At 37.0% G+C, this 15402-nt stretch overlaps 1 protein-coding gene across 2 annotated transcripts in view; it reads right to left on the reverse strand.

Annotated features, from left to right (window-relative positions):
• ALDH1A2 (aldehyde dehydrogenase 1 family member A2) overlaps positions 1-15402 on the reverse strand; it is a 137172-nt gene that overhangs the window by 62840 nt on the left and 58930 nt on the right. For both annotated transcript variants that reach the window (XM_055363133.2, XM_004056256.5), the window contains exons 5-7: positions 3198-3259; positions 1058-1186; positions 818-931 (exon numbers count right to left, since the gene is read on the reverse strand). In XM_055363133.2, coding sequence (XP_055219108.1) covers positions 818-931; positions 1058-1186; positions 3198-3259 — 305 coding nt within the window. The remainder of the gene's footprint in view (positions 1-817; positions 932-1057; positions 1187-3197; positions 3260-15402) is intronic.

Consider the following 15402-nt stretch of genomic DNA (forward strand, 5'->3'; position numbering starts at 1 on the left):
TCTTACCTGGATCAAAGATATTTGAGTAACATTTATAAATCTTCTTAAGCTGACTTGCGACTCTGTAACAGGGATCTGTAAACTATGGCCCATGGGTCAAATGTACCCTGCTGTTTTGGTATGGCCTACAAGCTAAAAACAGTTTTTGCATGTTTAAATGTCTAGAAACAATAAAAAGATTAGCATTTGTAATCCATAAAAATTATGTAAAAATTCCAATTTCCATGTCTATAAATAAACTTTAATTGGCACATAGCCACACTCAATATTATCTATGACTGTTTGGTGACACTATGGCATGGCTGAGTAGTTGCAACAGAGACCACGTTGCCTCCAAAATTTACATTTACTATCTGGCCCTATACAGAAGAAAAATGTGCTGAGCCCTGCTCTATATCATCTCTTAAGGTTCATGGGGTATAGTGAGTTGCCAATCGCACCTACAGGACCTGTCCAAACAATGAGAAGGGAAAGCTTGTGTCTCCATTCTTATCCTTACCAGAGACTAGTTTACATTTCCAGCTTCTTAACTTGCTTCTGCCGCTATTCAACAAAGTGTCTAGAACCCCACATTCTGGGATAGTTCTTACACAGATGGTATCACAAAAATGCTCAGAGATCTGTGAGGTCAAATGGTCCCTGTGTGCCTTTGCTTTCACATCCACCAGTGTTCTATGACACCAGTGTTATCCTTTGTGGGCTTGGGTACTCACTGCCCTTTTGGTGTCTAGCCTGTGGGTACTAGTTTTATTGTTTTTGTAACCCCTCAACTCATTTGCAAGACTGTTCCTCAAGCCCTGGTTTTTCAGATACCTACCTCAGTAGACCCTGTGAATGCAATCTTGTCTATGCCAATGTGAGAAGCTATTGCTGCCCCAGCCGTTGGCCCGTATCCCGGCAAAATATTGATGACCCCGGGAGGAAAGCCAGCCTAAGAAAACAGAACAGGAGGAAACGTGGCTGATGAAAGCTGATGCATCATGTTAAATGAGATATGCTCTAGTAGGCTCCAGCTGTAAGGGGAGTCAGAAGCACTCCCGAAGTCCGTTTCTCTTACCTCCTTGATGAGGGCTCCCATGTAGAGTGCACTGAGTGGTGTTTGCTCTGCTGGCTTAATAACTACTGTATTGCCACAGCACAAAGCTGGAGCTATTTTCCAGGCAAACATCAGCAGGGGGAAGTTCCACTGAAAGGAAAAAACTCAAAGTTGATAGATGGAAAAATATTCTTCCACTACTTTGTTTTCAAGCTGTGACTTCTCATATTTCTCAAACTAGTCCTCGACATAAATCTTGTCCACTACAAAGTACAGATGTTTAGATTTTCAATTACTTCATTAAGAATAGAATAGCACTGACCCTGGAAATCTCTCCTTTTCTCTCTGACCAACCAATTACTATATTCCAACTACCCACCAAAAGAAATCCCACTGTGAAAAGGGAGTTTTGTTACTTCCTTGTTTTTTTTTTTTTTGTCACTGTTGTTTTTATGTTTTTTTTTAATTAGGCTTTGGTTCCAATAAGTTCTCGTGTGTGAAAACTTTTCTTGCATCTGAGATTTTTACATCACAATTTTCACACTGGTATGAAAGCTCTTCAACATGGAAAAACTAGAAAATTCTAACTTAGTTGTAGTTAAGTCAATGTGTATTTCAAGGTAGTACTTTTTCTTTAGATACATGCATTGTCACAAACATATATGATTACAAAAAATAAACTGCATATACTGATGAGTATGCAAAAATTTTCATTTGTCTCTTTTCCACTGTAAAAGAAGCTATTGGAAACTACAGTACATTTACATGAGTAGATGAGGTTGGGGTCTAAAATGGTTTCAACTGATTTTAAAAGGATAGTAAGCTTGTATTGTCATAAGCTCAGGCATGAGCCTCAGTACTATCAGGTGTCATTGATAATTTCATTAAGAAAGAAAACAGAAATCCTCATCCCCTGGCTTCAGCCCTTGACCACAATGTGTTTCTGCCTGAAGCATCTCAGCTGCCATCCTTCAAGGCTTCTCACTGGCTCTGGCAAGCTTGCAAAAATATACAAGTGTCTTGTCTTCACCAAACACCCAATTTCTTTTCCCCTTAGTTGTTTATAAACTTAGGAGTCCACCGTAATGTTTTAATTCCATCTACAGTGTATAAATCTTAAAGTGCAGTAATTGAGCCAGAGCTGGCTGACAAGCAGCTCTTGTCCTGTCAGTGAAGCTGCAGCGTTGAGAGTCTGGGCAAGGGCAAGAAAAGTAAGTTTGAATCCTACGAGGAAGGCGACAGACCTCATCCCAGAGCTGGTCCAAGTAGGATTTCCTCAGGGCCTTTAGGAGCAAGAGAACTTAAATCAAACCTCTCATTTTCCCTTGGCATTCTCTAATAAATTTCACAGTAACCTGGCATCCATCAATTATTCAAACAAATATTATATCTTCCCCACATCTTTGGTTCCCAATGCCAAAGATTATCTTGAGTTATACTACTATACTTTGAAAAAAGAAAACTTCTTGTCTATACTATAAGAGTTTACTTTGAGCATCCCCTTGAAATCCCTGCCAGAACTATTAGCTAGTACTGTTAAAAGCTACGGTCAGGTTTTGTATTGTACCAAGGGTGTGTATGAGAGACAGAGAGGAACAAAGGGACAATGTTTAATGTTCCAATCCAAACACTAAGCACTACATCTATTTCTCTTTACAAGACACATAACAGCTCGGCATGGTTTCAATTATGACTGTGACGTTAACTGTACTGCTGTGTCTTCTGTAGCATCTTCTATCTAGATTCTTGAGAAAAGAAACAGTGGGAAAGAATGGGATTAAAAGATCATATAAAATAATATGCCTGGAAGGATGGTGAGTCACAGTTCTAAAAAATAAACAACTATAACAAAGCATTAATTTTCCATAAGCAGAATGGACATAATAACCAAGGGCAGGTTATTAATACACTGTGCTTTGCTTATTTTAATTATGAGAATTCCATGACTTGAGAATTCAACTCCTGGTAACGGAGCTGAAACCCTATTAACCTGTTCAAATAAGCATTTGCAGGGAGGCTGTTAAAGATATGTCAACAACATGAGCTCAGTTTTTTTCCTCCAGTAATGGAAAACACACATCGCTGAGGACCATGTTTTATGTGTCTTTAAGAGAACTGGGTCAAATGAAAATAAATACGAGGTGCGAGGAGATACACTCACTGGGATGATCTGTCCGCACACTCCAATGGGTTCATGTCTTGTAAAGGTAAAATAGTCTCCATCTGAAAGAAAAAAGCATGGTCACTCCCAGAAAGTTTAGATTAGGAAAAAAAATGCAAAGGGAGAACTTTGGTGGCTGCAAAAAAAAAAAAAAAAAAAAAAAACCCAGAAATAAACTTGAAAAAACATCCTACTCAACCGTGCATGAAAGCTGGTAGAAGCCTAACACTGGACATAGCATATTTCTGGATATACCTCTCAGACACCCAAATGCAGTACTGAGGAAAGGATCTCTAAGGCAAAATGAAGGACAAATTTATGATACGAGAAGTCCTCAGGGTGGCAGAGGGGACAGCTGAAAAATATGTAAAAACTGAATTTTATGTTAAAATAACATGTAGAACAGTTGTTTGATTTAAAAACTGAGTCAACAAACCTTTAAATAACTTTCTGAAGTATTAAACTAACTAAAATGCTATTGGGCAAATTTAAAATGCTCGGCAACTGGAAAAAGTGAGGAGTAAAAGATATATTTCATAACTCAATCCAGGTGTCAAAATGTACTTCCTGGGTAGTGATGAGACATAGGCATGTCCAGGGCTATTTAAAGAAGGTAAAAGTCCATTTCTAAAAAGAACTCCATCAATAATCCAAAGCGTCTGCCCCCAAACTAGACATAGAAATGAGAATGTCCCAGGGGCTAAAAGAAAAAGAGCTTGAGAAAAACTTAATAACCTTGTTTTCCTTACAGGAGTAATAGGCAACTGAAATAATTATACAGGAAGTCCAAACCAAATTCATCTTTAGGAAAATGTCATTGCTTTTATCTGAATTATTTTAAATGGCTAATTAAAATTACCAAAGAATGGCTCATTTTTAGCAGATAGCTTTTCATTTTAAATACTGGGCAAAGTCTTTATTTTTCCCTCCACTGCCGGCCCTTAGGCCACTTCACTGATACTTGTTTTCTCTCTCAAAAGCGGTCCCCTAAGGCAAGTGAAAACACTCAGCTAATATTCATGAAAGCATAACTATTATGGGTGGAAATGAGGTGGGGACAGGAGGACTGTGTGGGTTGGGAAAAGAGAAGCGATATGAATCAGATTGTTTATCACTGTCTCTCAACACACCTAAATCACATTTATCACACAAAATTGTTTTGACATATTCAAAATTATTTATTTTTTAAATAATTAAATTAAAGTATTGGCCTCTCTCTCTCTCTCTTACTCTCCCAGTGTCACTCTCTATCCTCTGGATCTCTGATCTCTACCCCCTCTTTCCATAATTATCTGTTTCCTCTTTTCAAGGAACTTTTATACAAGTATTTATAGGATCCTTTTATCCTCCTCTCTTTTTTTTATACAAACGGGATATTATTCAGTCTTTTATATTTTGTTTCCCCCCCCTCCTTTTTTTTTTCCTATAAAGCTAGGACGTCTTTTTAGTGGCTGCAGGTTATTCCATGGGCTCAATAAACAATGTTACTACTGTAAACCCTCCTAAGGGACACAGAAGTCACTTTCAGTTTAGGCTATTATAAATAATGCTGCAAAGACTATCATTACATACATATCTTTTCATATCTGTGGAATTTCTTGATCTAAGTGTATGTACATTTCAGATTTTCAAAAATATTGCCAAATCACCCTTCAGAAAAGTTTAACAATTCATAATTTCAACAACATGCTATTTTTCCTACTCTTTAACAGAGGTTTTTCCAACATTTTCATTTCAGCTAATCTGATAGCTGGAAAGCTGCAACTTGTTTTGATTTATGTTTAATGATAGAGTGAACATCTTTTCATGCTTATATTGTTTGCTATTTTTCTATTGGGTTATTCTTTTTAGCCATTTGAAGAGCTCTATGGATATTAAGGAAATTAGGCCTCTGTCATAATATTGCAAAGATTTTTCCCCAGTCTGCTACTTATCTCTTGACTTTGTTTTATGTATATTTTAAATGGAAGAAATTCAGAAGTAGGCTGGATTCTGCAACTGTATGAAATTATTTTAAAATATCTATTACAAGAAAAAATAGTGAAGATGTTGCAACTGTCCATAGGATGACAGTATGAAGTCTGAGTAATACTTTAAACATCAAATTAACTATTTAGTTTTGTATGCAGATAACTAAAGAATCTTCTGGATATCATTCTTTACAAGACTACAAATTACCATGCTTCTTCAATTTATAAATCTCTGAAAAGGTTTTTCATGAGGAGCAACACCACTGATCAATAGGCTAGAGTTTCATTTACAAGAAAATCTTCTGCAACTGAACTCTCTAAGTTGGTTAAGGTGATGGGTTCAGGTGGATAGTCACAGACCACAGAATCAGAGAGTAATGTCAAGATAGAGTGCAAATGGGGCTGAGGAAAAAAATTGGAAGATGAACAGAAGAGCACACGTGTTTATTTTAGCAGCACATGTAGGAACCTGGAATGGTTCAGAAAAAAAAAACTCGCAAGGCAACTACACAAGCACTGCATGGCAATTCATAAACCATTTCCCCCTACACATTTTATGATGCTTAGAAATTTAGTTGTTTTACTTAAATAATATCACAAGTTACCGAAAAAAGTGAAAGGGAAAAAAATGTAGACAAAAATCTTAAAAGTCTGACCTCATGAGGAATTGAGTTTGACTCCATAATTGTGTCTCAAAAGAAACTTGAGTTATGAGGAATTAAAACTCTCTTGGATAAACTGTTCATATATTTGAAAAACATTTAGCTACAGGCTAACACAGGGAGAGACAGAATCTTCTAGTCCCTACAGTTAGTCTAAGTAGTAAATTAAAAAATAAAGGCTATTTTTGTGCTTGAACTCTTCCCAAAAGAGCACTGAGTTGAAGGGACAAAGAAAGGAGCCTACTTTCAATAAAATTCAACATTCCTTCACGTTAAAAACTCTCAATAAAGTAGAGGCATTGATGGAACATACCTCAAAATAATTAAGAGTCATTTATGGCAAACTCACAGCCAATATCATACTGAACAGGCAAAAGATGGAAGCATTCCCCTTGAAAACTAGCACAAGACAAGGATGCCCTCTTTCACCACTCCTATTCAACATAGTATTGGAAGTTCTGGCCAGTTCTTTCTCAGGCAAGAGAAAGAAATAAAGGGCATTCAAATAGGAAGAGAGGAAGTAAAACTGTCTCTGTTTGCAGATGACATAGTCCTATATCTAGAAAACCCCATTGTCTCAGCACGAAAGCTTCTTAAGCTGATAAGCAACTTCAACTAAGTCTCAGGATACAGAATCAATGTGCAAAAATCACAATCATTCCTATACACCAACAATAGACAAGCAGAGAGCTAAATCATGAATAAACTCCCATTGATAATTGCTACAAACAGAATAAAGTACCTAAGAAATACAGCTAATAAAGGAAGTGAAGGACCTCTTCAAGGAGAACTAAAAACCACTAATCAGGGAAATCAGAGAGGATACAAACAAATGGAAAAACATTCCATGCTCATGGATAGGAAGAATCAATACCATGAAAATGGCTAAAATGCCCAAAGTAATTTAAAAATTCAATGCTATTGTCATTAAACTACCACTGACATTCTTCACAGAATTAGAAAAAATAACTTCAAATTTCATATGGAACCTAAAGAGCCCATATAGCCAAGACAATCTTAAGCAAAAAGAACAAAGCTGGAGGCATCATGCTACCTGACTTCAAACTATACTACAAGGCTACAGTAACCAAAACAACATGGTACTGGTACAAAAACAGACACATAGACCAATGGAACAGAATAGAGAAATCAGAAATAAGACCACACATCTACAACCATCTGATCTTCGACAAACCTGACAAAAACAAACAATGGGGAAAGGATTCCCTATATAATAAATGGTGCTGGGAAAACTAGCTAGCAATATGCAGAAAATTGAAACTGGACCCCTTCCTTTCATCTTATACAAAAATTACCTCAAGATGAATTAAAGACTTAAGTGCAAAACCCAAAACTATAAAAACTCTACAAGAAAATCTAGGCAGTACCATTCAGGACATGGGCACAGGCAAGATGTCAAAAGCAATCGCAACAAAAGCAAAAATTGACAATTTGGATCTAATTAAACAAAAGAACTTCTGCACAGCAAAAGGAACTATCAGAGTGAACAGCCTACAGAATGGGAGAAATTTTTTGCAATCTATGCATCTGACAAAGGTCTAATATCCATAATCTACAAGGAATTTAAACAAATTTAGAAGAAAAAAATAACCCCATTAAAAAGTGGGCAAAAGGACATGAACAGACACTTCTCAAAAGAAGACAGTCATGCAGCCAAAAAACATGAAAAAAAGCTCATCATCAATGATCATTAGAGAAATGCAATCTAAACCACAATGAGAAACCATCTCACACCACTCAGAATGGCAATTATTAAAAAGTCAAGAAACGACAGATGCTGGCAAAGGTGTGGAAAAAAGGAACACTGTTCCTGTTTCCCACTTTGTTTACATTCCCACTGTTGGTGGGAATGTAAATTAGTTCAACCATTGTGGAAGACAGTGTGGCAATTCCTCAAAGACCTAGAACCAGAAATACCATTTTACCCAGCAATCCCATTACTGAGTATATACCCAAAGGAATATAAATCATTCTGTTATAAAGATACATGCATGTGTATGTTCATTGCAGCACTATTCACAATAGCAAAGACATGGAATCAACCCAAATCCCCATCAATGATAGACTGGATAAAGAGAATGTGGTACATATACATCAAGGAATACTATGCAGCCATAAAAAGGAATGGGATTACGACCTTTGCAGGGACAATAGATGGAGCTGGAAGCCATTAACACAGGAACTAACACAGGAACAGAAAACCGAACATCACATATTTTCATGTATTGGGGGAGCTGAACACACATGGACACAGGAAGGGGAACAACAGACACTGGCACCTTTCTGGGGAGGGGTGGGGGAAGGCAGAACATCAAGATAAATAACTAATGCATGCTGGGCTTAATACCTAGGTGATGGGTTGACAGGTGCAGCAAACCACCATGGCACACGTTTACTGGTGTAACAAACCTGCACAGGTAATCCAGAACTAAAATAAAATACAGGGCCCTAGACCTTGTAATCTCAGTTTGCATTTTCATGTGGATGGTGAAAGATGACACCCCTAGTCTGATCTGGGGTGCCTGACAAACACAAGAGCTAAGCCTTCTGTGGGCACCTTCAGCTAGGGCTAACAGCACCCCAGAAGTCATTCACAGCTACTAAGACCCTACTATGAATCCCACTGAACTTCTAAATCAGGGTTACCATAAGACCAGTTATAAAACCACCTTCATAATTTTTGCCATTTCCAAGTATCATTTGCTCTATCATTTACTTAATTTCTGTTAAATAAACTCACCTGTTAGAAATATGTAAATAGCTACCTGTTAGCCTTAAGGAAAATCTAAAATCTAAAATAACAGGTTTCATGGGCTGGTAATATTTTCTTCTAATATTCTTCAAACCAAGTAATTAAAATTAAAAAAGTTTACTTGCTTACTGTATAGAATCATCTTGAATGCTACCAGTGCTACATGGGATGCTATATGGTGATTCTCAAACTTGAATGTACACAATAAGCAACTGGAGATCTTGTGAATATACAGATTCTGAATCAACAGGTCTAGGATGAGACCAGAGAGTCTGCATTTCTACATGCTCCCAGCTGAGGCTCATGCTTCTGATCCATAGACCACACTCTGAGTAGCAAGATCAGGAGTGTAAAGGGGAGTCCACGTGTATTATGATGCCCTATGGTTGCTTCACAGTTGTCTGCCTTCATTTTTATTTATTTTTTGTCTCTCTAATAACTCTACTAATTTTCCTGAAAGGAGTATATAGTGTAGGAGAATCTGATCTGTATTTTTAATACTTCAAAATTGTTTAAAATAAAACGAAAACACTATTAGAATTTCCGTAGAGCCTTATAATTTTCACATCCTTATCTCATTTTACACTCAAAACTCTCTGAAAAAAATATAGCAACTATCATTATCAGCATCTTATAAACAGAGAAAATATGGCACAGAGAGGTTAAGTCCAAAGTGGTACCTACCACTGGTTAAGGCTCCTGGACTTGGATCTGGGTCTTCAGACTTCAAGTTCTTTACCCATAAAAACATATTAATGACTCTTGTGAGGAAGGTGTTGGATTTAGGTGGATAATCACAAATCACAGAATTAGAGTATAATGTCAAGAACAATCACAAATGGGGTAAAAATAAACAAAGAAAAAACCCCAATGACAACTCTTTTGTAATATGAACACAGAACACATGGAAACTTGTTATAAAGGGAACACTACAGAGAAACATTCCCTGGAACAGGTGAGCCCAGGACTGAGCGCCTCTCTCCCTTTCATCTAGGCAGAGCCAACTCAAAGTGGAGACAGAGTGTTAATTCTCCCTCTCATCTATACCTCAGATGATACATAATGAGTGCTCTTCTCTGCCTAGAAAAAAATTAAAGCCAATTTTCCATCTTTTATGCTAACAATGCTCTCTCAGTATGGCAGGATGACTTAAAAGGTTGTTTCCTTCATTTCTCTACCTTTGTGCTGTAAGCTCAACAGCCTGATATAAAAACAGTCTCCACCCAAATTCAGATACTCCATTATAGGGTATGAATGGTTTTGGATCTTCTTAGCAAATATGAGGGATTACAGAGAGCGCTCAGACTTAGCATAAAAAAGGACTGCATTTGATGAGGACACCAGAAAATGTTCTGGATACCACATTGTAGGTCAATAGGTGAGAACACAACTATGATGGAGAAAACTAAACTAAAGAAGAGATGAGAGATCAAAACAAATACTAAGTCACATGTGTAGCACTTTTGATCTCTGTCTCTTTTCCCTTTCACTCAGAAGGTAAAACGCAGACTAACAGATATTGCTCTTAAAGGGGGGTTATTTTAAGACCCAGTCAGAGGTAACTCTTCTGATGAGTTTTGATACCTGGGTGCTTTTAATGACCAAAGAGTAGTTTACAACTTACGGAAAATATAAAAATCTTACAATTAAATACTTCATTATGCTATGAATTTGGCTGAGCTGTGAATTAAATTTTACTGAGTATGTGTGCATTGAGCCATTTCTATAATTATATTAAGAAAAGCCCTTGTTCCTAGAGATCAACAGTACAATAAGCCTCTAGTATATTTGTGAACTACTGAGCCACTGTTCTATGTTTTTTGATGGGGCCTTATCAAACTACACAGAAGACAGAGAAATATTTAATTAAAAAATTTAATTATTTGGATAATTCATTCAAGGCAAACACTACTTCTTAAATCAGATCTTACAGTTGCCTGAAAGAAACTGATGGAATTCTTAGTCTCATAAAAATATCTCGCATTGGCACATCCTATATATTGATATAAACTAGAGTGAGTATGACTAAGGAATCTGTAAATAGTGATAAAATCAGAAGAATCTGAAATGTGCCAGAAATTGAGAAATTTGTCAAATATGGATGTCAAATAGCTTCCAATTATAACACTAAGAACACTACAAGAACTGTAGCAAATTTTATATACCTAGTAACAATGAAAATGATTTCATTCAATAGCATAAAAATCTGTAACACAATTCAGTGAATGAAGGTCATCTTCCAATCCCTAATTTGTAGACAGAATTACCTTTCAAGGAGCTGGCAATCCTTTGATGACCACAGTATTAAAAAATGAGATGATTACATTGAACTATTCCATTATGTGTATGTACTGTAGCAGATTCCCATCATGTTGACGTTGAACAGACCTCACCCAACGTTTTGTAACTATGATGATAAACTCTATAAATGCCTATACAAACGCTGAAACTGTATGTTAGTATGAAGTGTACTGATGCTTTTCTTCCCAGAAGTCTGCTGGTAGTTTCTAAGAAGTTAGATTATGTTCCTGAGTCTGTCATGAAGATAGCTTAGCTCTACGACTATTCCACTACATGATCGTAACAAAAGTTAGTTTACTTCTCTGGACCTTCTCTGTAAAATCAGGAGATCAGCCTTAGGGATCCCTGAGGCCCTTTTCAGCTTCAACTTCTTAAAAAGGTTCCTTGTGAAGCTGACTTCATGACCTCCTGTCACAATCAATTCAGGTCCCACTAACGAGCAAGCTCTGGTTGTTGTTAGGTGGGCAGAGCAAATCACCCCTCACTCTTATTCTGATGGAACAAGAATACTTCAGATTTCACCCTATGCATTTGTTAATGACAGTAAACCAGATCAAGCTGATTCAAGGCAAAATCTTAGGATCTGAATCAATATCTTTGTGTATTTGTATCCTATTCTTTAACAGGTTAAACTGGAAGAGGGTGAAATGGAAAATTATATATGACCTGGGTAGTTTTTAACCTTTTCTATATGCTAATATATCGTAAGTCCATTTTAATATCAGAATTCAGCTTAAAACATGGACTTTTTTTCTGCTTACATAAAATCAGTAAAATCAACACTTGCTACAGAGAAAAATCTAAGGCAATACAAATTAACTTCCATTTCTCCCTAAGTAAATGAAAAACAAGCGTTGATCCTTCCTTCATCACAAAGAGGTTGTAGACGTGAGAGGAGAAGAGGATTTGAATACAGGTTAAAAATACTCAAAATGGAGAAAACAATACTTTTCTTTAGGGCTGCTATAACATTAGCGATAATGTAACAGGTAAAAAGTGTTCCATAGGTCATAGTAATGATTATTATTTATCATCATAATTAGGCACTGCCATCGTAAAAGGGTCAAAGCATAGGATTTATGGTCAGAGACAATGGCTCCATTGGGTACCATGGCAGGAAATAATGGATAGTGTTTTAAAGGAAACAACATCAAGACTCTTGTGAATCAAACTAGTATTGCATAATTGTGCAATAACATCCAGCTGTGGGCCTTGGGTGAAACAGAATGAAGAGTGGTGGGAGAAATTTCCAATTCAGAGAGAGAAGCAGCCACCCACTTTTTCATTGCTCAAAAGTGGTCATGAGATAACCCTTTTGTCTCCTTCCCAAGTATTCTAGTTGAAGGCTACCCTTTACGGGGAGAAATGAAGCAGGTAGTTGCTCTCTCTAAATGATTATCCATTTGTAGTCAAAGTGCAATCTACCCTTTATGGGGAGAAATTAAACAAGTATTTGCTGTCTGTAACTGATTATCCATTTGCAGTCAAAGTGCTCTTTCTAAAATGCAATTTTTCAAATAGATTCAAGGCGTTTATGTGCAGATTTGTTACATGGATATATTGCATAACTATGAGCCTTGGGCTTCTAGTGCGCCCATCACCAGAACAGTCAACGTGGTACCCAACAGGTAGTTTTCAATCCTCAGCCCCCTCTCACTCTCCCTCCTTTTGAAGGCTCCCAATGTCTATTAGGTCTCTCCGTATGTCCATGTTTACCTACAGCTTAGCTCTCACTTATAAGTGAAAGCATGTGGAATTAGTTTCTGTTTCCGGGTTATTTCACTTATTTCAGTATAATGGCCTCCAACCCCATCCATGTTGCTGCAAAAGAAATGATTTCATAATTTTTATGGCTGTGTAGTATCCCATGATTTGTGTGTGTGTGTACATATACATATTTTATCCAGTCATCCATTGAACAGCACTTACGTTCATTTTATTTACAATAGCCCCCCCAAAATACCTAAGAATATTTAGTTAAGGAGGTGAAAGATCTCTACAAGCAGAAGTACAAAATACTAATGAAAAAAATCACCGATGACACAAATGGAAAAACACCCCATGTTCATGGATTAGAAGATTCAATATTGTTAAAATGACCATACTTTCCAAAGCAATATACAGATTTGATGCAATTCCTAAAATGTAATTTTGATCAAGGCACTCACCTATTTAATTTGGTGACTCACTATTGCCTACAGAATAAACTTGCAGCATGGCTGACCCAGACTCGGGGCTCTACTGTCTTTCATATCTGCTTATACTTTTAGATCCACTAACTCATGGCACTCTCCTCCCTCATACTTTGTGCCAGCTACTCCCACTGCCTGTAATGTCCCTGACTCCATGTTCACTTAACTTGTCCTTCAGGTTATCACTTAGACATCCCACCACCCTCTCCAGGAGGCCTTAATACTAGGAGATGTCTCTCCTATGGTGTCCCACCAAATTTCATGCTTCCATATCTAAATAGATCACACTATATTGCAGTTGCTTCGCTACTTGTTTTTCTTACTGTCCTATAAACATCTTAGTTATTTGCCTTTGTGACCCCAATGCCTAATACAGGAGCTGAAACATAGCAGATGCTAAAAAAATCTGTTGAATAAATGAATGTATGAAGAAATGGCTGAAGGAATAAGAGATCAAAGTTGATGCCACAGAAAGGAGGTAAAAGAAAATCCCTTCCAATTACATGATACCTTTCCCCAGCCTTCCCAAATGGGAATGAGTGAAAGACATAATGGCATATTTCTTCCCATTCTTCTTGGTTGTTTAGTGTTAGAGATGTTATGCTGGATGAACCATGGAGTATAATTCAATGTTGCAAAGCAGTCTTACATCTAAAAATTTAACAACAAAAAACCCCATTTTCAGGTTCTTTTTTTATGGGTGACCAAACAGAACTGTGTTATTATCTCTGACACTCACTATGAAAGCCCCCTTTACCCATATGATTAGGATCTAGGCAGGGAGATCCCCACCCTCAAGTGTTCCACAGCATTTAAGCCTCATAAATGCTATCTTGAGAAAAGTATGCTCTGGATACAGTCGATTTTCATTATTTGTGGATTCCATATTTAAGAACTTGCCTACTACCTAAAATTTATTTGTAACCCAAAAATAAGTACGGAGTGTTCTCAGAGTCATTTATGGGCATGTATATCCAAAGCAGGGATTTTTTTTTTATTTCAATAGTTTTGGGAGTACAGGTGGTGTCTGGTTACATGGATAAGTTCTTTAGCAGTGGTTTCCAAGATTTTGGTGCATCTGTCACCTGGGTAGTGTACACTGTACCCAATATGTAGTCTTTTATCACTCACCCCACTCCCATCCTTCCCCAAAGTCCATTATAACATTCTTATGCCTTTGCATCCTCATAGCTTAGCACTTACTTAGAAGTGAGAATATAAGGTATTTGGTTTTCCATTCCTGAGTTACTTCACTTAGAATAATGGCCTCCAGCTCCATTCAAGATGTTGCGAAGACCATTATTTCATTCTGTTTTATGTCAGAGTAGTATTCCATGGTGCATATTTACCACACCTTCTTTATCCACTCGTTGGCTGACGTGCAGTTAAGTTGGTACCATATTTTTGCAGTTTCAAACTGTACTGCTATAGACATGCATGTGCATGTGTCTTTTTCATATAATGAATTATCTTCCCTGGGTAGGTACACCCAGTAGTGGGATTGCTGGACCACATGGTAGTTCCACTTTTAGTTCTTTAAGGAATCTCCATACTGTTTTCTGTAGTGATTGTACTAGTTTACATTCCCAACCAGCAGTGTAAAAGTGTTCCCTCTCACCACATCCAAGCTAACATCTATTATTTTTATTTTTAAATTATGGACATTTTTTTTGCAGTAGTGAGGTGGTTCAACTGTGGTTTTAATTTGCATTTCCCCAAAGCAGGGAAAATTTTGAGTCATCTGATGCACAAATTCTCAGCTGGGGTTGAACAAGGTGACACTCTGCCTTCTTGCTTCAGCTCTCATATTGTTAAAAAAAAAAAAAAAGTGTCCTTTTTTGTGGTCTGTTTAGTGCCACATTTTTCATATTTTTGTGCCTTTTGTTCACAATTTTGCTGTTTAAAATGGCCCCTAAGCATAGTGTTGAGTGCTGTCTAGTGTTCCTAACTGCAAGAATGCTGTAATGTGCCTTACAGAGAAAATACATGTGTCAGACAAGCTTCATTCAGGCATCAGTTATAGTACTTTTGTCTGGTTGGCAATGAGTTCAGTGTTCATAAATCAACAATATATATTAAACAAAGGATCTTTCAACAGAAACACATAAATCAGGGCCATTCTCTGATCAGCAGACAAGAATGTTGTGATCAGAAGCTCATAGGAACCTAATCTTGTATCTCCCCTAGGAGCAATAGTTCTGTATTTGCTAATTCAGTGTTCGTGACAACTTTATAAAACGTAACTACTATGAATGATGAGAATAAACCATATATTAGTATAAAAATCTGCAGTGGGGTAAAGACTTC

Source organism: Gorilla gorilla, chromosome 16, assembly GCF_029281585.2.
Source record: "Gorilla gorilla gorilla isolate KB3781 chromosome 16, NHGRI_mGorGor1-v2.1_pri, whole genome shotgun sequence".
In the NCBI taxonomy this organism is placed as follows: domain Eukaryota; kingdom Metazoa; phylum Chordata; class Mammalia; order Primates; family Hominidae; genus Gorilla; species Gorilla gorilla.